This window comes from Excalfactoria chinensis, chromosome 3 (assembly GCF_039878825.1).
Source record: "Excalfactoria chinensis isolate bCotChi1 chromosome 3, bCotChi1.hap2, whole genome shotgun sequence".
NCBI classification, from domain to species: domain Eukaryota; kingdom Metazoa; phylum Chordata; class Aves; order Galliformes; family Phasianidae; genus Excalfactoria; species Excalfactoria chinensis.
The window spans coordinates 87,760,118-87,782,640 of NC_092827.1; the positions used below are offsets into that span (position 1 = coordinate 87,760,118).

The 22,523-nt window shown below is 38.7% G+C and overlaps 1 protein-coding gene across 11 annotated transcripts in view; it reads left to right on the forward strand.

Moving 5' to 3' along the window:
* MARK1 (microtubule affinity regulating kinase 1) overlaps positions 1–22,523 on the forward strand; it is a 51,654-nt gene that overhangs the window by 17,096 nt on the left and 12,035 nt on the right. For 9 of the 11 annotated variants that reach the window (XR_011903051.1, XM_072331619.1, XM_072331623.1 and 6 more), the window contains exons 2-11: positions 2,958–3,161; positions 3,765–3,818; positions 9,732–9,780; positions 10,926–10,991; positions 11,887–11,957; positions 12,926–12,982; positions 16,927–17,163; positions 17,252–17,371; positions 21,190–21,289; positions 21,837–21,949. Coding sequence is in view for 10 of the 11 variants with exons in the window: in XM_072331619.1 (XP_072187720.1) it covers positions 2,958–3,161; positions 3,765–3,818; positions 9,732–9,780; positions 10,926–10,991; positions 11,887–11,957; positions 12,926–12,982; positions 16,927–17,163; positions 17,252–17,371; positions 21,190–21,289; positions 21,837–21,949 (1,071 nt within the window). In the remaining variant the exon portion in view is untranslated. Of the gene's footprint in view, positions 1–2,957; positions 3,162–3,764; positions 3,819–9,731; positions 9,781–10,181; positions 10,314–10,925; positions 10,992–11,886; positions 11,958–12,925; positions 12,983–16,926; positions 17,164–17,251; positions 17,372–21,189; positions 21,290–21,836; positions 21,950–22,523 lie in introns of those variants that run through there. The other 2 variants (XM_072331628.1, XM_072331629.1) reach the window with 2 other exon arrangements.

Consider the following 22,523-nt stretch of genomic DNA (forward strand, 5'->3'; position numbering starts at 1 on the left):
TGAACCTTGTTTGCTTTTTTTCCCTCTTCATATAAGTTCTGTGTTATCTTGTCTGATAACTGATTTCCCTCTTAAATCTGCATGAAAACGATCTCTTGAGTGAAGCTCTTTCCTGTTGCCTGTGGCATTGGTTTTGTTGCCCATCCAAATGCTTATCTATAAGATCCTTTCAAGTGCTTACTGGAAGGAGGCTAATCCTATGATGTGTATGAAAGTGGCAATTAATATTAGGATTGCCAAAGCTTCTGGTAAGCATCATATTTCATGACAAGGTTTAATTGTGTGTATAAATAAGCTCAGAGACTTAAAACTCATCAGTGTAAGGCCGTGCTGGAGCTCTGGAGGGGGTTCTTGGTCTGACTGGAGTATTCCTGATCAGTGCTATACAAATAATGATCTTGCGGGATGTTTTCTTTAATCAGATTTTCATTTGGGCTCTGTCTATCACATGCAGGACTGGAGTCCTATGTTAAAGGAATGTTTCACAGCCTGTTAGCCTGGGGCTGTCCTTCTGATCCTCTGAGTCCACAAAGCATTTAATTACGCGCTTCTGAAGGATAAATACTATTGTTAGTGTGTTGTTTTATGGCTGAATAAATTTGACTGATATACAGAATCTGAACATGCCTGACTTGCTTGGTTCTGAAATAATTTGGAAAATGCTCTTTGTCTAAATTAAGCAGTGGGGGTAAAGCGGTGTTTTGCAGAGATGTTCAGATAATGAAAGGCTGAACAGAAGATTATATTTAGGACTGCTGTCCCGGCCATAATGAATAATGATAGAGGTGATGTAAAGAGAGCTGTGCTACATTTGGTAGGGACATTTTGGCTGTGGTGTACTCCTTGTTTTTTTCCAGTTTCATTGCAGCTGTTTGCTAGTTTTCCCAGTTCTACTAATGCTCGTGTACTGAAATAACTCTCCCAGTTTTGAGACTGTCTGTAAGCCTCGCTGTTTACAGGAGCAGGCTGACACCAGTCTGTAATAACCACATGCTAAAATTGGAAGCATCACCTTAAATTCTGTCTTGTACAAGTAAATAAGGACTTGCCTAGTGAATGACTGGGTGGGAGAGCTTACGGGACAACTTAGTGCTGCCTTCTGTCTCTTCTCTCAGCTGAAGGTGAAAGATCCAGAGACCTTTGGTCTGTGAACAGGCTCAGTGCTCTGTACCAAGGCACCAAGATAGCCACTTCCTGAGTGAATCAGTGGATAAAGAAAAAAATGCTACAGTATCTTGAGTTTTGTTTGTTTACTAAGAGCTGAGGGACCTGGGATGAGTAGGTGTGCCTTTCTGCTACAGAATTTAAACATCCACTGTTTCTACCTACAGTATTTGCCTGACTTCAGACCTGTAGCTGAAAAGATGAGAGGCCAAATTTTATACATAAAACATTTCATAGAGTCATAGAATCACCAAGGTGGGATAAGACCTCAAAGATCATTTAATTTGCCAATGTTACCAGAATGCACTTGAAATACAGAAAGACTTAATTCCTTTTTGACATTTTCTAGTACTTTGGTTACTGCTTTAAATGTTTCCATAACACATCTGTATCTTAGAATCATAGAATCACCAAGGTTGGAAAATACCTCCATGATCATCTGTGCCAACCATCCACCAACCACCAATGTTTTCTACTGCACCACATCCCTCAGTGCAACATCCAGACATTTCCTGAGTACCTCCAGGGACAGTGACTCCACCATCTCCCTCAGCAGCCCGTTCCAGCACCTGACCACTCTTTTGGAGAAGAAATTTTTCCACCGTCCAACTTGAATCTCCCCTGGTGCAGCATGGGGCCATTCCCTCTAGTCCTACCCTAGTTACCTAGGAGAAGGGGCTGACCCCCACCTCACCATGACCTCCTTTCAGGCAGTTTCAGAGAGCAATAAGGTCTTCCCTGAGCCTCCTCTTCTCCAAACTGAGCAATCCCAGCTCCCTCAATTGTTCCCCATAAGACTCATGCTCCAGACTCCTCACCAGCTTCGCTGCCCTTCTCTGGATGTGCTCCAGGGCCTCAATGTAGTGAGCAGCACATAAAATGAACGTAGCACTCAGGGTGTACCCTCACGGGAGCCCAGTGCAGAGGAATGGTCACCTCCCTGCTCCTGCTGGTAGTGCTGTTTCTGAGACAAGTGAGGATGCTCTTGGCCACCTAGGCATGCTGCTGGCTCATGTTTAACCTAGCGTTGATCAGCACTCCCATGTTATGTCTTTCACGCGTCTTGCCCATTATATAATGGGAAACTGGGTAGTACAGAAGCATTGCAAGTTTTAGTTACTGACATTTAGCATGAGATAATGTACTGACTTGTGTTAAAAACTGCATTCTTGTTCTTCTTAAGGCTTTTGAGGTCTGAAATGTATTTATGAGCCCTCATGGTATTTTTCTTTCTCCTGACTTTCTATCTAAAGATGTAGATTGTTCATTACTTCATTACTACTTACTTCAGGAACTTCTGTGGTTTGCAGAAAGGTGCAAGCAGGTTTGGGGAACACATCTTGTTTAAAAAATACAACTTTCTTGTAATGTTACTCGAGATGAAGGAAGTTGGGGAAAAAACAATTATCAACTGTTCCAAAAATACAAATACTTCCGTACTGCGTATTTTTTAAGAGTAAATTTTGTTGAGATTGTGTATTTGAAACACGGTGTATAGTTTGGCCTAGTTTTGTACTAGAGGAGGTCTGTAATGGCTTATTGGTTACTGCCTATGTGTCTCGAGTTTTACTTTTGGAGTTGGTAGTCTTTCTTCAGACCTTTTTCCCGAGTCATGCATCAAACTGTACACAAAAGCAGTGTGCTCTGCTTAGGCTGCCATCCGGTTATCAGACATACTTGTAAAAAAGTAAATTCATTCCTTCCCTCCATGCTTTTTTTTGGCTTTTAGTTTATTTAGCTGCAACGATCTGAAATCCAAGTAGGTAAATCTCAAATATTTTATCTTCTTCCAGCATACCTCTGTGGATGGATACACTGAACCCCACGTCCAGCCTATCAAGTCCAGTAGCAGACAGAACATCCCCCGATGTAGGAACTCAATTACGTCTACCAACGAGGAGCATCCTCACATTGGAAATTACCGCTTACTGAAAACAATAGGAAAAGGAAATTTTGCCAAAGTGAAGCTGGCAAGACATGTTCTTACAGGGAGGGAGGTAAGCCATTCCAATAGGGGGAAGAAAAAAAATAACCCATCGCAGTATTTTATATACTTTTTGGCTATCTTTATAATGAGTATTTCTACTTCTTTCTTACCTTCTGAATTAAAGAGCCTCATTTTTTGTATGAATGGTTATTTGATGTTCCTGAGTTTGCTTTCCCTACTAACTTGCCTCTTTTGAAAATATAACTTCTTGGAAAAAAGGCCTGGAAGTTTGTTGTCCCTCAGATGGTATTTTGGGTTTTGGGGAGGAGCTCCATTCATCCTCTCATTTTCAAAACCAAATAAAAACTTATTCATAGAGTATGTCTTGGTGCTCGGGAGGGGTGTTTTTCTAGCAAACAGGATAACATTGTTCTGTCCAAATACTGCTGAAAGTATAAAATGATGCCATTGTGGTACCATGCAGTGGCAAAGTCCTGAAATCCTGCTGGTAGAGCCTTATTGGTGAGAAATTTTGCCTGCTGGAATGTGTAAAAGCATACATATGCATGTCTGAAAGGCACATGTGTGCTTTTGCTCCTAGATATGCAACATATTGTCATTCACACATTTCTCTTAGTTTAATCTGAGTTTCCTTTTTTTTTGTTCCCCCAAGGTTGCTGTGAAAATAATAGATAAAACCCAGCTAAATCCAACTAGTCTGCAAAAGGTAAGCACATTGTGGTATCTGAAACTATAATCAGTTGAACTTTGACCTTCTATTTCCTTTGCAAAAATATTTGGTCATTTTATCTGGTTAAATAAACATCTCTGTGTATCTGTGACCTTTGGAGACACTGGTATCCTACAGCCTTCACTATGATGTGCGTGTGCAATTTGTTCGCTAGCAGTTACTCTGTACGGTTCTTAACTAAGCACTACTTCTTTGCTTTTCCTTCTCTGGCTTCAGTTTTTGCTGACAAGAAAATGTGTATCTAATTAGTTACACAAATAACTTGTCTACATACTAAATCAAGATGAAATGCTATAAAGGACAGTGTTTTTCTTGGATTTTTCTTTAATGTAGTAATTGTTTTTTTGTGGAGTTGTGAGAGGGCCAGTTTCTATGGCTTTAATGTTTTGTTTTTTTACCTTTGTTCTTTCAACTTCAGTAAAACATTTGTTAAACTCAAGTGACCCTTGGCAATTACTTCTGTGTACAGAATTGAGTGGAGGTAATTGGAACATTCTGGTTGGTTTGTTGCACTGTCAGTACCTGCAGATAGATATTCAGAAGCTCTATGTAGGCATTGCCATGCTGTAGTAAGTGTCTTACCAAAATCCTGGATTGTTGTGTTGGTTTTTTTCTTGTTCTTTGTCTTCTGTTTATTTGTGCTATTTAACTGTGTGTATATTTGTATGTTGACTGAAGCACAGAAAGGTTTTGTCCTACTGGAGATTACTCATTAAAAAAAAAGGATGTTTTTTGTTTGTATGTACTTGACTGCTGTTGTAACTGTGGATTGAGAAAGAAACTGAGGGTTATTACTGTTCCATTATCTCTGGCTGTTATTGTTCTGGGGTTTTTTTGTGTTTGTAACTTTGTATATGGAGAGTAGTGAATAACTTAGCTTTAATTTCTTTTAGCTCTTTTAATTTGTTTAATTTCTGCTCTGCAGTATTTTTGTTGAGTGTAGGTTCTCGAGGATTTTCTTAAATTCAGCCTTTTGGGCAGTGTCCATGCAAAAGTGTTGCTGCTCTTAAGGCCAGTCCTGTATGAAGCAAATCTCTTTGCAAGTTGGTGAAGAAGGACCCATCAGAGCAGTACTTGACAGAGTATTCAGAGGAAATCCTGTCCTGCTCCTGTAGCTTGTTTCCTGCCTAGCTTGTTATTTGTACTTGAACAGGTAGATGAGTAGGGCTGAGCAATAAGAAGGTGAAAGATGTGTTTTGCCAGTGTATTTTAATTGAGTCACCTTTTAGTTCCAGCCTCCAAATGAATTGTTCCAGCTATTTTCAACACTACTTTACAAGAATGCAGAAATTAACACCCAAATCTACAGAAAATACTTAGTTCTTAGGTCTTGAAATGACAGTTTGGGACAAAATCATGAGGAGCCGTTAGTGGAGATGTAAGGGTCAATATGTTTCTGTCATAAAAGAGGAGTATTTTTGTGGAAATAATCAACATATCCTTCAAAAGTATTGGATTTCTGATGTTCAAATTGATACATTCACTTACAAGGCAAAAATTGCAAACAAAAACAGGATGAATGAGTGTTCAATGAACTTTGTGCTCTAAACACTGTTAGGTTATGAGATAAGAAATGCTTCAGTCTATGTATTGTGGCATACGGTAGAGTTCAACTACTTTTGAGTTCTGTGTGTATATTAGGGTAGGAAAAATGAAAGAATTGTTCTCACTGAAAGAAAGATCTAGATACTCTTTTAAAAACGATGCCTTTTAAAGTCCTGCTTAGATTGAAGAAGTCAAAAGAAGCCACTAAGTGGATGTGATGCTATTTGGGTTGCTTTGATCTTTTTACTTCTAAATTTACATGTAATTATTTTTAAAGTTCTGAGCTTTTTGTTTGGTGTACTTCAGAAATTTACATATTAACAGGGTAGGTCTTACTTATTTTAACTCTCTCAGCATACTTTTCTAGCTTTACAGACTTCCCATTTAAGTTTTCCAGGAGGTTTTATTTCAGCAGTAGTTGCGTTAATGATAAGTGAGTTATAAGTAATGCAAGTATTTGGAGTTAGAATTACTAACCATTAGTATTCGATGTCATTTATGCATTAAAAATAATAAAAATATGTAGAAGTTACTCTGAAATCTCCAAGTTTCACCATCTTTTATAATGGTAAGTACAGAAAGAAAAATAGAACCTTTTGTTTCCTTGTGTTTTATTGAATCTGGGTGTGGCCTGAATTTTGTTATTTTATGCATCGAAGTTGTGCATGGGACTGCTAAGCAGTCAACTTTTCTTTAAGATGTAACATTGGAAGTAGGGAATGGTGATGGTACCGTGATTTAAATAGGAACAGATACTTCTCTAGCGATTATTTATAGCAGAATGCTAAAGCAATTTACTACCACAGAAATGCCACTTCTGAGTCTGAGCTCATCAGAAGCAGCATAGCCTAGAACGCTGTCACTTAATGGAAGTGGTTTGTTGTGTGCAGGTCAGCAAAACGTGTAGGCCTTCAGTAACTTTTGGGTGTGTGTTATTAACCAGATGTGACAAATGCATAGTTATCGCGGATTTTGTGAATGAGCTCTGTGCTTTCCCTCTCTATTACTCCCGAATAAAGGGCACAAATGGCAATTAGGCTTTGCTTTAGTACTTGCTACTGACCTAATTGGGTAGAATGAGCTGAAGCGTCCTCATTTCACATGTACTCTTCTGATTTGTAAACAGAAGAATCTGAGCACATACTGCAGTCACTGTTCGTGTCATGCACGCAGTGAAAGATTAGTTTGACCTTAGCCACTTCTTGATGTTATTTGTGCCGTGTTGAATGGACAAGCAATTTTGCAGGCATAGTCAAATAAAAACATCAGGTATTAAGTGATGACAGAAGCAAGCTGTCCTTGTGAATTTTCTGTTTGGACTCTGACATGCAGCGTGGTGAGTTGTCTTAAGTTCTGATGTTCTTCTTGCTTCAGGACCTCCATCTCTTTAAATAGGTAAGCAGCATTGAATGAAGAGCACTATCTTTTGTTTGCCTTTCTAATTTTTCACTGTGTGGTTCTCACTGTGAGCACCTGTGTAAGAGACAAAACTGACTTTTATTGTGGACTTTTGTCCAGGTAATAGTGTATTGTTCTGACCTGGCTCTTTCCACTGTCATGACAGTAACATTTTCCCAAATGTAGGCAGTTGAGTTTCATCATAACTTGAATTTATGTCAATAGCTGTTCTATTTTCTGTATGTCAGTCACATGAAAGCATCTTCTTGTATCAGCTTTGCTGGCGATGTTTCTGAAATAGCATGCTGGTCCTCCTAGGTATAACACTGTTGCAGAGAAGGAAGTGCTTTTGCTCTGAGTAGATGTCATTAGTGAGTGACATTTCCAGGTTTCCCCATTTCAGCAGTTCACTGGATCTTGTACTCACTAATTGTATCTTAGGCTACATCTCAGGTTCTTTTGAGTTTTCTTAATAACACAACAAAAATAAGTGGCTGAAATTGTTCCACATCTTGATGATCTTCAAGGTCTTTTCCAACCTGGGTGATTCTATGTGTTACCTCTGTGTAGCTATTGTCTTTTTGTTTGTCTGTTTGATTTTTCAGCCTCCCTTCTCATAATGATTTAGAAACTAGATTGACTTGGCTAAGATTTTTAGTTTGATTTTGAGTGACTTCAAGCAGTAAATCCTAATTGTAGATGTCAACCTGACAGCAATCAGATCTCTATTTCCTACAGTATGTGCCCTGAAAAAATGGAACTGTCAAAGCAGGAGTTGAATTTTCAGGCCTTCTGCCTTGTCCACAGGTACAAGCTCTACAAATTGAGTTTGGTGTTTGCTGTCCTGCACTGTAAGTGGAGCTATTGAGGCTATTACCCATTTGCAAAATGAAACATTGTTTGAGAACTTTCTGAATGGGAATGCATTTAGGACTGAAGAGCAGTCTTAGAAATTTGTGGTAGGCAGGGAAAAGGGAAGGCAGAGTACTTTCACCTTTTGAGTAAGCAATATTATGGTGCTACCTGCATTTGCAGGGAGGCAGACACCATCCCACTGGTAAAATAGCAAGTTTCTATTCAGCTTCTGCCTGATGTAATCTGTTTGGGTGAGTATCACCCAAGATAAATTGTGCTGCTTCAGTCTTACCCTGTTACTGCTTTAAGCATGCGTGCACATTTCAGCCTGCAGGAGAAATGCTTTGGAGTAAATAACAAGCAAAACAAGTGCCCCCCTCCCCCCCCCCCCCCCCAAGAAAAACAAACAAACAAACAAAAAAACGAAACAAAACCAAACAAACAAAAAAGCAAAACAAAACACTGGAATCTCAAAATTAATATCTCCAGCAGCAGCCACCTCATAACTACTCTCCTATATAAAATACCCTGTTTCACCTTGTGAGTTGGTTTGGTTCTTTTAAAAGGTTGAGACTTTTAAAGGGTTGAAGCTGTTAATACCTCTTCATGCATTCTTGATTACTACTACCACCACTGTGCATCTGTTTGACAGGAGAACATGCGCTTTAGTTTTCAGAAAAAAATTCTGTTCAAGAGGATATGTAATATGAGGTGCTGGGGATGAGAGAGGGGGAAGTCTATTGGCATTTGTGTGGAATAAACCTAGGCCCCAACTCTGGGTCATAATGATATTTCCTTGCTCAGGCTCTGAACAGAGTATGTTTCACAGAACAAAGTATGTTGATGAGGCTAATGGTCAGTTCTGTTGTCCTCAACACAGAACTGATTTTTATGTCCATTTCCTTTCTGGAACTAAAATTCCATGTGTAGAATGAAAGTTCTTGTTGCTAGGAAGACAATGTGAATCTTAAACCAATTAGTAAACTTCCAAATCCTTTGAGAATATTGGGTGGTACAACGCATGTATATTTTGACAGTGACGTGCTTCATGTTGCACCTAAAACTGTATTTCTTGATAGTGTTTTTTCGGAATTTGAAATTGTTTATAGAAATCAAATATTAAATACTGCCTATGAAGACCCGTGTACATGGCCATAACTTTCACAGCAATATTAATACTGTTGTGAAATTCTGTTCTGGTCTTCTGGTGGGAATGGCATTTTTGCATGCATATCTGCTTAGTAGCCTTTCTCAAGTAGTCCTGTTGCGCAGTCCGTTGGTTTTGATTTGTTAGCTTCTGATGAATTAGTTTACAACTTGATGTGATGGTTTTTTAACTGCCTTTGTGAACAAACAAGAATATTTTGCAAAAGCTCATTCCAGTGCATTGTATTACACACTCATGCGTTCCATTCTGTGTTGCTCATGTTTTCCCAGAGAAATATTTCTGTTGTCTCAAGCATTAGATATTAACTGAAGTGCTACTCCACTCTTTGAAGAGGTATTCAGTCTCCGGCTTCCATCACTGTACCTCTTTGTAGCCTTTCACATCAAGACTAATTTTAAACATGGTGAGACGTTCTCTGAGACAACAGATGAGCAAAACAGCCGCCAATCATTGAGCTAGATTTTTATGCAAGGAGGGATGTAGTGAATGTTTCCAAAATAGCTGAACATTGTGCTGAAGATAGTGAGCTTTTCCCTGTATTTCATCGACCTACTGGCACTGGAGTGTGTGTAGCACAGTAAACAGGTTGGATAGTGGGGATATGCTGCTCAGTGAAGTAAAACAGTACAAACTTACATGGTTCTAAAAGCTGTAAATACTGCTAAACAAAACTGCGTGGTCACTTTGGATTCCTTCTGTTTGTCTTCTTCCCTTCCAGCCCCTAGGTCAGTCTTGCAACATCTCTTATTTAGTTGGTAAAACCAAAAATGCAAGACCTCTTAAAGCTCTATCTTCTTTCTGGTACTCATAGATAACTTTTTCTGCTAATGTTAATTCCTATGGCTTACACTGTTCCTCTTCACCTTATCAAATCATTTATCTTGAGTAACATGCTCTAAGAATGTTTTCTTACTTCCCAACAGTTGTTTCGAGAAGTACGAATAATGAAGATACTGAATCATCCCAATATTGGTAGGAGTCCTGCATTTCTGCAAACTTCTTTCTTTTTACTATGCTGTTTACACTCTGGGCTTTATTTTGAATGTACTTTCACAGTTATGCTTTTGTTCCTTAAACTTCTGAGATAGTAGGACAGTAAGTATTGAGTAAATATATTACTGTCTCACTTTATTGATCCTGCTTGAAACAAGATTATTGACGTGAGGAGATAAAATGTTTAGTCATCAAAAACATCAACAATGAGCACTCTGGTCAGCCATGGGCCCAAATTTCCCTCTTTACACTGAAATGATATGAGTTTCTTAGGTGAAATGAGCAAAACTCCATTGTTTCAGTCTAGGAAAGACTCCTGCCACCTGATATTTCCAGAAAATTAGACTTGCCAAGTATGTAATTTTCCCTTTCTGCTTTAGTTCTTTCACCTACCCCACAGCTTCAGGGCCCTACTTTGTGATGACAATTCTTCTGGCTGAGGAGGGCTGGACAGTCTTGTTCCAGAGACACTTAATGTTCCTGAATCGGCCAGAGGGCTTGTTGCATACAAGGTATGGACAAGGCATACAAGTTACTACATGCTAGGCACTCCCTTTTCATCCCTTGAATCGTTTGTTGCTTTTCCAACATTCTTAGCTTCTGCTGGTTTTTGTTGGGTTATCTTTATTTTTTTGGGGGGGAGGGGGAAGGGAGGGCTGTGGTGGTGGTGTGTTTGTTTTAAATGAGTGCTGGCTATTGGTGTCTGAGGGAAGTCTGTCAGACTTAACAGTTCTGATAGCTATGCAACTTATAGTTGGTCAGTATACCAGTTTTCTAACTGAGAACAGTTTACTGGTGAAACAGGGAAGGTTTGTATGGTCTTACAGAAATCTGTCAAATTAAACACTAATTCTAGCATGAACCTATTTGTATAGTATGCATAAACTTCTGAAGAAATTATGAATTAATGTGCTTTGTTATCAATCCTGAAATTAATTTTGCTTTCCCTCCCCCACCCTCAGAAGAGTGCTAACCTGAAGGATATACGATTTCCTTACAGTATAATGTTCTCATTGGCAATGAATTATACTCACTTCATGAATAAGGGTTTATTGTTGGTTTTTTTTCCTGTTTGTATTGTGCTTTTGTTCCCCACTGCAATCTCTTATTCATTTTTCTTGCAGTAAAATTATTTGAAGTCATTGAAACTGAAAAGACATTGTATTTGGTAATGGAATATGCCAGCGGGGGTAAGTGAAAATTCTGCTTTCAGGATGAACTGAAATGCAGAAAGCCATGCTGCTTGCATGCCTAGGAACAACTTACGGATTTTATGCTTAATGGGTTATTCCAGCCTACTCTTCAGAACCATCCTAGTAGACATCCCAGGTCATACTCTTTCTTGCTTGCATAATGCTCTGTAAAGTAACCTATTAGATTTGTGCTTGAGGGTAGTTACTGGTACATGGTTTACTGCTGAAAACCTGATGCTGATTCAGAATGAAAACTTGACTCAGTATCTGCTATGTTTAAGCAAGCACCAGTCTTCAGATGTGTGCTAAAGCACTTGGAGAGGCAAGTCCAGGGGGCGTGAATAAGGAGTAAGTGGGACCAGCAGGACCATAAAGAGCAAAATGGATAGTGAGTGCATGCATGGGAAGCTGCTTATTGACTGAATGGAATTGTTTGAATGTGGGAAGGGAACCCGGCACAAGGCTGGTGACCAGTTAGGAAGGTCTGGAAAGAATTATAGCGACTTTTATCATGGAGAACAACTAGGAAGAAAGAGAAGCAAGTAGTGCATACACTCCTGAGTGAAGTGGCTAGGGATAAGCAGTATATTTTATATGCAACATAAATTTTTTTAACGTAACAAGTCATTTTATTCTGTTTTACAAGTTGCATTGGAGAACTGAGGAAGTCTTAGTACAAAGGTTTTTAATGTTTGTATTTGTTGACTGTTAAATGTCTCAAGAAGAAAGTGAATGCAAGTAGTAAAATGCAGTTTTTCATGTCTGCTTCAATTTCTCTGTGCTGTGAAAAGGGGAGGGTTTGTTTTCAAGCATTGCCTGATTGTGCTTTACAGTCAGCTTTGAAGTACAGCTGTGGTCAGTAGGACTGATGTTTTCTTCTACTTGTGTTTAGGAGAAGTGTTTGACTACTTAGTTGCACATGGAAGAATGAAAGAGAAAGAAGCTCGTGCAAAATTCAGGCAGGTATGAAATTAACATTCAGTCCTTCAATTCTATGTATGATATTTTCAGAGCGTGTGCACACATTGTTTGCTTTTTTGTTTAAAAAAAAAAAACAGTTCATTGTTGCCCTGATGTTTATTAAAGCTGGAGTGGAACAAAACGCTATAGAAGAAATACCTGCTTCCTACATACTACCTAAAAATAGCAATAGGCTGCGTTCTGATGTTTCTAGTGGGTGTTCCTAAGGGCCGCATTTGTTATTGTGACTCACTTGAGGTTTTCATCCTTTTCTGAACTTTTAAGAGTTTAACAGATCTCTATCCGGAGTTGTTGATATTATTGCTTATCTCTTGCTGTATCTTGTCACATATATTTTCTATAGAGGATATTATGTCGAAGGATTTTATATCTTATTTACAAACCTTTTCATCCTAACTTTTTCTTGTACTGTTTTTTGTGGAAAGCTTTAATAGATTGATGAGCAAAAATTGGAATTAAAGCATATGCTTAACACGTAAAGAAACTACTGTTAACTTTTTCAGGCTTTTCGTTATACAAATGAAAAAGATGCATGTGAAAATGTGTAATGAGCTGTTCTGTTGATGATGAAATATGCAGGAGGGCTACTGGTATTTCAGAGGATAAAATCTGAAGTGGAACATTCAGCTACTGATTTTTCAAAAGAGAAGAATTATTTCCCATTAAGTCTATTGTGCAATCAGTATTTAAAACAGGTGCTTCTCTGCATCTGTTGTCTGCAGGAGAATGTATTAAACTTTTTAATAAGAAAACGAGTTGTTCTTAGGGATTTTAGAATTTTAGTATTTGATATTAAATGAAACTTAGAAGAATATTTTCTAAAAGGAAAGCTTCATGTATTAACTTTCTTGTTCTGCTGAATCATGTCAGGAGCTAAAATTACTAAATAATATCAAAAATTAATATCGAATTTGAGCTAAAATATTTCTCTGACTGTCTTGGTGTTTCAGATTGTATCTGCAGTGCAGTACTGTCATCAGAAATGCATCGTTCATCGTGATCTTAAGGTAAACTATTATGTGTTCTTCATTGTAACTATTGACAGCATAGACTTAATTTGATTGTATACATTTGTCCTTGCCGTAGTCTCTGAACAGATGAATGTGGGAACTATCTCTGTGTTTTATTCTTGATTTTTCTGAAGCACAGAAACAGTGTGGCTTGCCTGTTGGAACAGGGGTGAGACAAGAACAGAATGTGTGCTGCTTTCATCTCAGTTTTGGCTCTGAGAGAAAGATGCATTCTCTGAAGAATTATACCTGCTGGCATACAGATATCTATGCATTGAAGCTGCAGACGTTCAATGACAGCAGTCAACGCCACTTAATTAAACTATTTTCAGTTTAAAAATGTATTTATTGCAGGATATAGAAAACATTCCCTTACTGATTCATTAAAAAAAAAAGTAACATTTCTAATCCATCTGAATTTTTGGTTTAAACTTCAATTCAGATAAAAAAAATACATTGAAGATAAACATAAATTACTCCAATTTCCTCTTATTTTTATTTAATGCTTTCTAGTGCTTTTTTTTTTTTTTTCCTATATACAGATACCAGGCCCCTATTAAAGAATTCTGCAATTGCATGCACAACCAAAGCCTTTAGTCTGAAGTTGTGTTTGTGCCAAGTTTAGATATCATAGGACCTATTTAAAAGCTGGCTTGTGCTCTTGCTTTTATCTCTGTGTTTACAAGGTAAACACTGGTGTGGGTTCTTTATTGCTAATATATCTAAATAATTGTAAAAAGATGAGTGAATAATTCCAGCAGCGTGCCTTTATCCTCTTTGTTATAAACCTGTCCCCTATTAATTGGATGCCGGAGGTGCTACTGCATGGCCAGTGCTCTTAATTCATAATGGATGGAAAAAGCTGATCTTACAAAATCTTGATTTAAGAATAATTTAATTATTTTTCTTCTTATATGGTGGTGGTTTGGCACTTGTAACGTTCTGTCAAGCTCCCTGGAGTAGCTTCCTCCTTCCACTGTTCAGGGCGTTCTAGAAGGCTGGCCCTACAGGCCTGCTGGCTCAACTGGACAGCTTCTTTCATTGGTCCCCTCTTAACAGCATGAGGGGGAGTGGGGGAGGAGAGCTGGCCACCTCCTTACCCTTTACCTAGCACTTACTTGATCTGCACAGCTACATAATGACTCTTGCTGTATTTATTTAGCATCCTGCACCTTGCTCTTTCTCCTAGAGCCCTTTGCAGCCTCTACCCTTAATTCCCTTCTTAGCTGCTTAGCACAGTGAAACTGGTGAAAGGTCTGAAGCACAGGGCTTACAGGGGATGGCTGAGGGAACTAGGATTGTTCAGTCTGGAGAAGAGGAGGCTCAGGAGTAACCTTGTTGCTCTCTACAAATGCCTGAAAGGAGGTTGTGGTGAGGTGGCGTTGGCCTCTTCTTCTGGGTAACAGTGACAGGACAAGAGGTAGTGGCCTTAAGTTATGCCAAGGGGTGGTTCAGGTTGGATTTTAGAAAAGAATTCTTAGATGGAGTGGCAAGGCATTGGCACAGGCTGCCCAGTGAGGTAGTAGAGTCCCCATTCCTGGAGGTGTTCAAGAAACATGTGGATGTGGTACTGAGGAATGTGGTTAATGAACATGGGTTGACAGCTGAACATAATGATCTTAGGGATCTTTTCCAACCTCGATGACTTTTTGATTCTTTGCATAACTCGGAGGACTATGGAAAACTGCTCTGTAGTATTTGCATGGTATTGCTTTTAACATCTGTCATAAGTGCTCTGCTGCTGGTCTTTTTCAAGATAGGCAGACAGGCTCCAAAATCATGTGCTACTTTGCTTTTCTCTCCACACTGTCTTTTATATAGAGTTATGCATGCTAGACTCATTTGAAATGTTCAGCATGAAGTGTGATGGAGAGCCAGTCAGACTAGCCAATGGAAAATGCATAACCTAGAGTGAAAAGGACGAAATGTATGGTTATGAGGAAGTGTTCTCACTTCCTCTCTCCTTTCCAAACGTCGTGTGTCATCTCCCCAGCTCCACACAAAGAGTTTTAAGTGAGACAGAGGAAGTAGAGACAGCTTTTAAAATTGTCTGTGTTCACATCTGCTTCTATTGCTTTTCTCCAAGTTACGGGTATGGCTGATCGATTAACTTTGTTAGCACCTTAAGACAGAGGTGTAGTACCACAGTGGAGATTTGATGAGCTTTTTTATTTTTTTAAGAGGAAAAAGGATAAACTCGGTGATATATAAATTACTTCAGATTCAAGCAGGAGGAAGCATGAAAGGTGCAAGTGTGTCTAGTCCATTTTGGTAAAAGAGAGGGAGTATAAGGCCCATTGCTATTTAAACTCTTCTCCCATTGATTTGCTTCTGTGAAACTAAACAGCTTGAGTAGAAAGGGTTATAACTGAATCCAGTTTTCTGATCACAATATGATGCACAGCTCTTATCATACCCTTTCAGTGACTGTTAGTGCTTTTTGGTCTGAATATCTAGCCAAAAAGAGTATGGTCTTGTTATTTGGCATATTAAAATTGTGTGTGTGTGGAAGGAGGTGGGAAGAGAGGAGGAGAAGAGAATAGGTGGGCTGTTGGTGGTGGTTTTGTTTGAATAAGAAACCTGAAAGTGCAGGATCTTTGAGTAGCCACATACTGTTCAACTAGGACTATTGTAATCACTGGGCAGCTGCACTGACAGTAATGTTTTCACCACAAGGAAAATGAAGTCTTTGTGCAGTAATGTAGAAGGCTGTCGTATCTGGAAAATATCTCAGGCTGTGTCTGCAGGCACATCAGCTGGAACCAGCTGAGACTACAGGTCATGAATTGGGAAAATAAAATATTAGTGAAAATGGGCTATATTTTATTTCTGACAAAGGAAAAAATCTGTCTCCCAGTTATTGGGTTAATATATTAAGAGCCTCCTTTCCTAGTCATTGAGTTTGATGAAATTATTAAGAATAAAACAAACAGTGGGGGGGAGAGCATGTATTTACTGCTGTTAGCAAAGTAAACAAGTTCAGCGATGCTAAGCCAAGAGATCTGTGCTGGTGGTTTTTTCTGATTGTTTCCTTCTCTGAATGGAAGGAAAGATAATCTGTTTCAAAGGGGACTCAAATGAGCACAGCATCTGATGAGGGAATTCAGTGTTAGCGATAAAGCTGACGTTTGGCAATTAAGAGAATGCTGCACTTTGGCTAATGTCTGACCTGCTGAAAAAGAGATTCCTGCACTTCTTAGTTTCTGGGCAGTTGTGCTGTTGATATCTCCCATCAGGAGCCTGGCCACAGATGAGTAAACACTGTGTGGTTCTCCTGCACGCACTGCATAGCACCCTTGTGCTTGAGGAAATGCACTTCATTCTTCTCCAGTAGCATAGGAAAATTTCTCTAACCTTGTTCCTTTGATCTATGATGTTAAGTATAAGATACTGTTCACTGATTCTTTGGGTTCCTGAATACTTGCATCTGCATATTTGTGATGGATTGTATTCACACAGCGGTTGTTTAATGCCCACTAACATTGAGATGTGTAATACATGCATTTTACATACAGAATGTAATAACTGAATGTTAAATAATATTGTTATTGCTAAAGCGAAACACTAGCAATAAGGTGGGGAGAATTTTTTGGTGCAGGATGCCAAGGAAGGGCGTATAGCTTTTCAAGTCTTGAGTGGAAATGGAAGGTGATGTTTGGGATTCAGTATGTGCTCCATGGCGTCAGAAGTTGCTAGGAAATTATCAAAAACTGAAACTGCTGTTTTGAGAAGTCCAGGTGCTTCAATCTGACACTTATCAGTTCCATTTTCCTGGGTAAATACAGTCGATTTTCAGCCTTAGTACTGCATTAAGGAGGATTAGTTCCATTCTTAATGCAAGAAAGATAGGGAAGGTGAAGCAATCTTGCATTTGTTAAATGGTATGCTGTGATATATTGATCTTATACATAGCTTGTCCTTCTCTTTTATTTTTCTCTTAGGCAGAAAACCTTCTACTTGATTCAGATATGAACATTAAAATTGCAGACTTTGGGTTTAGTAATGAATTTACAGTTGGTAATAAACTGGACACATTTTGTGGAAGCCCACCTTATGCTGCTCCTGAACTTTTCCAAGGAAAGAAATACGATGGTCCTGAAGTGGATGTGTGGAGTCTTGGAGTGATATTGTACACATTAGTAAGCGGATCGTTGCCATTTGATGGTCAGAATCTAAAGGTAGGCTTATAATATGAAATCTAGGCTTTTCTTCTTTTAAGTTTTCTGTGTCATTTGTAGGTTCATCTTTTAACAATTTATTTTAAAGGAACTGAGGGAGCGAGTACTGAGGGGGAAGTATCGTATTCCGTTCTATATGTCCACAGACTGTGAAAACCTACTTAAGAAGCTACTAGTACTAAATCCAATCAAACGAGGCAGCTTGGAAGTAAGTAATTAAACCTTTTTCCTTTAAATAAATAAATGACAAGTATTATCCCACCTGAGGGAGCTGGGCTTGCTCAGCCTGGAGAAGTCTGTGGGGTGACATCATTGTAGCCTCCCAGTACCTAAAGGGAGCTTACGGACAGGAGGGGAGTCAACTCTTTACAAGGGTAGATAATGGCAGAACAAGGGGAAATGGTTTTAAGTTGAAGGAGGGAAGATTTAGGTTAGATAACGGGGAAGCTCTTTATCAGGAAAGTAGGGAGGTGCTGGCACAGCTGCCCAGAGAGGTTGTGGATGCTCCGTCCCTGGAGGTGTTTAAAGGCAGGTTGGATGGGGCCCCGGGCAACCTGGTCAAGTATTAGATATGGAGGTTGGCAGCCCTGCCTGCAGTGGGGGCGGTTGGAGCCTGATGATCCTTGAGGTCCCTTCCGTCCCAAGCCATTCTATGGTTTAGATCAAGAATGAGTGAAATATAGTCACTGCTTAAGTCTTCTTTTATCTTTTATGATAGTTATCTCCTATTTTAAAGAACCAAAAATCTTACTGAAAACGAATAAACAATCCATTCCACCCCACTCCCCAAAACAAAACCTCAGCTTGAGTAGATGTTAGTGAATTGCAACTAACTGAAGACTATAATCTAAGAGCATTTCAAAGTGCAAAGTGCTCCCACTTGTTTGGATCAGATAATAAACTCAGAACATGGAGAAAACTGGACAAGATCATAAATATCTTCAACTTTGAGGAATTCTTTGGGGGAAAAAAAGAAGGAATAACAGCAGCAAGCAGTACCATAAGCATAAGTAACACCTGCTTACCATAGAGATGAAAGTAGAACAGAAGATAAATAAATGCTTTGAAAATAGTATTTGCATGAGTTAATCGCCAGTGACCTTTGCTTTATCTTTCTGTGCATAGCTGTGCAGCAGTGAATAGAGTTCCAGAGATGAAATCCTTTTTAAGCAGCTTTATATTCGTGTTGGTGTGACTTCTGCCTCCTGGCATGGATGCTACCTGTGCAAGGACGCATGCATTTACTGAGCTGTGTCTGCTTCTTTCAAGCTGTTACTGTTTTGTGACTTAATATGAGCAGTTTTAACTTGAATATAATCTGCACAGAAGAGAATAGTGAGTGATGACTTCCGTTTGGGTATTCATTAATTGTATTGTATCCATCCTCATCTAGAGGACACAGTGATAGGAGCTTAACCATCACAAGACATTGAAAGATTGCTCCTCTCTCCTTACAATGTCACAATTCAGTTTTAGGAAGTACGTTTTCATTTTATAGTACTTTTTCTCTGTATTTTCAGCAGTTGCAGTTTCTCTTCAGACGTAATTTCGCTTTCGTTTGAATATCATGGCATTTTCTAGTCCTTTTAAAATTCCTTTTTGTCCTTGGAGAGAGATGTTGCGTAGCAGCCTCACAGGGAGCAGCATAGTAATCAGGTTGTATGGAAGTAAATGTAACATGGGACAGGGGTGTTTTGAGTCAGTACTAAAACAGTGATGATATGGGCAGTAGTCAGTACACTGATGCAAGGGGGAGAGGCAGTACAAACTTCCTTTAAATGCGTGGTCCTAAAATTACATTTGGAGTATATATTTAGTAGTTGGTCTGGAAATAAATAGCCGTTACATTTGTGCGAGCACTTCTAAAAATACATAACTGGAATTAGAAGTACTTACTTAGGAGGAGCTTTTAAAAGGCAGAAAGATAATGTTGTCTTGGGGAAAAGTGTTTTTTCTTTGTGCTTTGTCTTAAAATTGCTTGGTCAGCGCTAGCCATAGATGCACGCATGGCTGCCATGCATACTTTTCCCAGACCATCCAATAGTGTGCTTGTCAGTGACTTAGCAGCAGAGCTGAGGCTGATACAGTATCAGCACTGCTTATGTATCCTGCATATGTATCCTTTACCACTCTTCCTCTGGTAAGAATCAGGTAAACTTCTACTCAGATAGTATGTATTGGTTGCAGGCTGGTTGGCAGCAGAGAGGAAACACTTGAGAAGCAAGAGAATGTTTCTATAGAACTATAAACCTTCCAGGAAGAAATGGAGAAAGAAAACAGTTTTGGAAGATATGTGGAACTCTGTCAGGTTTTCAGGAAATCCATCACCCCACCACCATCCTCAAGTTCTTTGCGACTCAAAACTGAAATACCCACAGAGCAGATCTGTGTTTACAAACCGTAATAAAGCACATAGTTTTGAGACAAAACAGACCTTCGGTCAGGCAGGATTTTTATTATATAGCCTTGACATTCAATAGAAACTTTAATAATATTTATTTGGTTGAAATACAGTTTGGGTTGATGATAATCAGATCTTTAGATACCCTGACCAAGGCTGCTATTCTGTAATCAGCTGACTTTCAGAGATAGAATGTTGATCCTAGAATAACATCATTTGTGTCATTTCAGAATGTTTATAAGAACCTGTTTTAAGAGTGATACACTAATTGAGACTGTCTGTGAGACCCTCTGGTTAGTGAAATATTTAATTAGCAGTATTATAATGATAACAAAAAACAAAAACAAAAACAAACAGCCACAAATGCAGATGCTGTACGCTACGCCTTTGAGAGTCAATCATGTTATTACAAGGCCACAAGTAAATAACCAGAATCTATCACTAAGTAAGCTCAGGGTTTGTGTGCCAGAAATGCAATATAGCAATGTGGTGACAATTCTTCCCCCACCCCAGCCACCCACAAAAGCAAAAAAAGTCAGTTATGTGGTAGGTAGAACTTTGAATAAATCTTTAAGTCTTACTGTCAGCAAATTGTTAACGGGTTCCACTACGAAGTTTTATATTGCACTTGTAAGGATACAGCTATTTGTGTCTTTAATTTGGCAGCAGCACTGCATACAAAGAATTAGGTTATATCAGTGGAAAACTGAGTCTTTTGCTCTATGTTAGAGATAACTTAATTGGATGTTTGCAAGGCATATTTGGAGCCTGTGGGAAACTAGACTTATTGGCACTTGTTTCACTCTTCTGTCAATCTAGTAAGCAATATTAGTATTGTCCCCAAAAGAGGCATGTGTGCCTCAAGCTGTAGGAGGAAAATTGGATTTAGCTGTTTTATAAAAAGATGATGAATATGTCCTTAAGGAGAAATTGCAGTGATGGTTGGGCGTTCCAGCTGATGGATGCTGCAGGCATACAAGGGGTCCAAGCCACAGCAGAAGGAAATTATTTTCAAAGAATGCAGGAGAAGTTTTTAAAGTTAATGTCTGTGTGGCACGGACAGAGTTAAGAGGCATCATCCCCTAAAGACTGTGGAGTCTTTAGTTCCGTTGCAGTGGGAAGATCCATAGGAAGAAAATAATAGTTTGAATCAAGGCCTTGAACGATTCTGGGAAGTATAGACATGCTTATGTATTATTCCTTAGTTTCTTGCTTTGCTATTATTTGAAGGAGTTATTTATTTTGATATAATCTGCTTTGTAGTAGTGGCCAGGAACCATAACTAAGATCAGGGCGTGCGTGTCAATCCTTCAGCCCCACAGGATGAAGAGACTGATGGAAGTGAAGAGTACAAAATGAAAGATTTGAGTTTGTTCCAACTGCATTCTTTTTGTCCCAGTAGTATTTCTGATGCTTTAGCTGGTTGCTTATACTGTATAGGGTAAATAAACTAATGAGAAACAAAGAATGTGAAAGAGAAAAGGAGATACGAGAAGATGTGAGTTGGGGAAAGATGGGGGAGAGAGAGCAACCTTCTAATCATTTTGAATTGCATATTGTTCTATTTCTCAAATCAGCTGGCACAGATTTAATCAAGTACTGTAAATATTAATTTCTTTTCATAGCAAATTATGAAGGATCGGTGGATGAATGTTGGCCACGAAGAGGAAGAACTGAAGCCATATACCGAGCCTGAACCAGACTTTAATGACACCAAGAGAATAGGTAAGACTTCTAGAAGAAGGCTGTGTATTACATACACAGGCAATTCTCTCTTGTATGTCAAATTAAACTCTTTAACAGAATTTAAGATACTTATACACGTAGAATATTTCCTTATTTAAATGAGAAATTTCATTACAACGCTTTCCTTGTAACTGCTACTGCGACAGAACTGACACGAATCTCCATGCACAGGAAAGGACAAATCAGATTACAGAATTCAAAAGGCAAAAGGAAAGGGACTTTGATACGCTAGTAACATTTTCGTTATCAGCTGTGGTCAGAGAATGGTACTGTGTTGGCATTGTAGCAGTTGTAGCTTCTATTTGCCAGTGTTGAATCTGTGGGATTACACTCAAGATGAAAAGAACAGTGAAAGCAAGGAATTACAATCTTTCCCATTTTGCACAGCAGAGGTGCTCAGTGATTTGAATTCTAGTTACCTTTTGCATCATTACATTGTTGTGGTTTGTTTGTTTGCAGTGTTCTGAATTGAGAGTAATCCCAAAAGCTTAATTCTGCTAATGTATCTATCTCTCTTTATTTCTAGACATTATGGTCACGATGGGTTTTTCAAGAGAAGAAATCCACGAGTCTTTAGTAAACCAAAAGTACGATGAAGTCATGGCTACTTATTTGCTTCTAGGTAGAAAACCACCTGAAGTAAGTGATACCTAATTTACATATGTTATCTAGGGCTTTAGGTCTGGTTGATTTGAATATTCTGATGGTCAGTGTTTTATGAAAAATATAAATTAACATATTAAAATGTAATTTAGAATTGGTAACTTCAGTAATGCATTACCCATTCTTTTTATGTCTTCTTGGGTACCTTGTTAGTTCCCACATGAAGAAATAGACTAAGTGTATATCTTCCTGTTTACTCATATATAGTGTTCTTCCTGTCATGTGATAGGTGTTCGCAGTTAAAATCTGAACTAGTTAAGAATTTAACTAAATGGATTGCTTTTCTTAGCTGTGACATCCTTGATTTCTCAGAACCAGACTCATCCTTTCTGACTTATGATGTTACACATATCATTGTATAATCATTTAATCACAGCCATTAGTAAGTCTGTGATAGGAATTGTTTTGGCTGTTTTGAAACTAGTTGTATCTGTAGATCTCCTGGGATACAGTAAAAGAGCTGAGAACATAGGCTTTCTTCTTTGAAGGACTTTCTGTCTTCCTGACGCTTCCTTGGCCTTCCTTCATTTCTGAGATAGTGTAGCTCTGA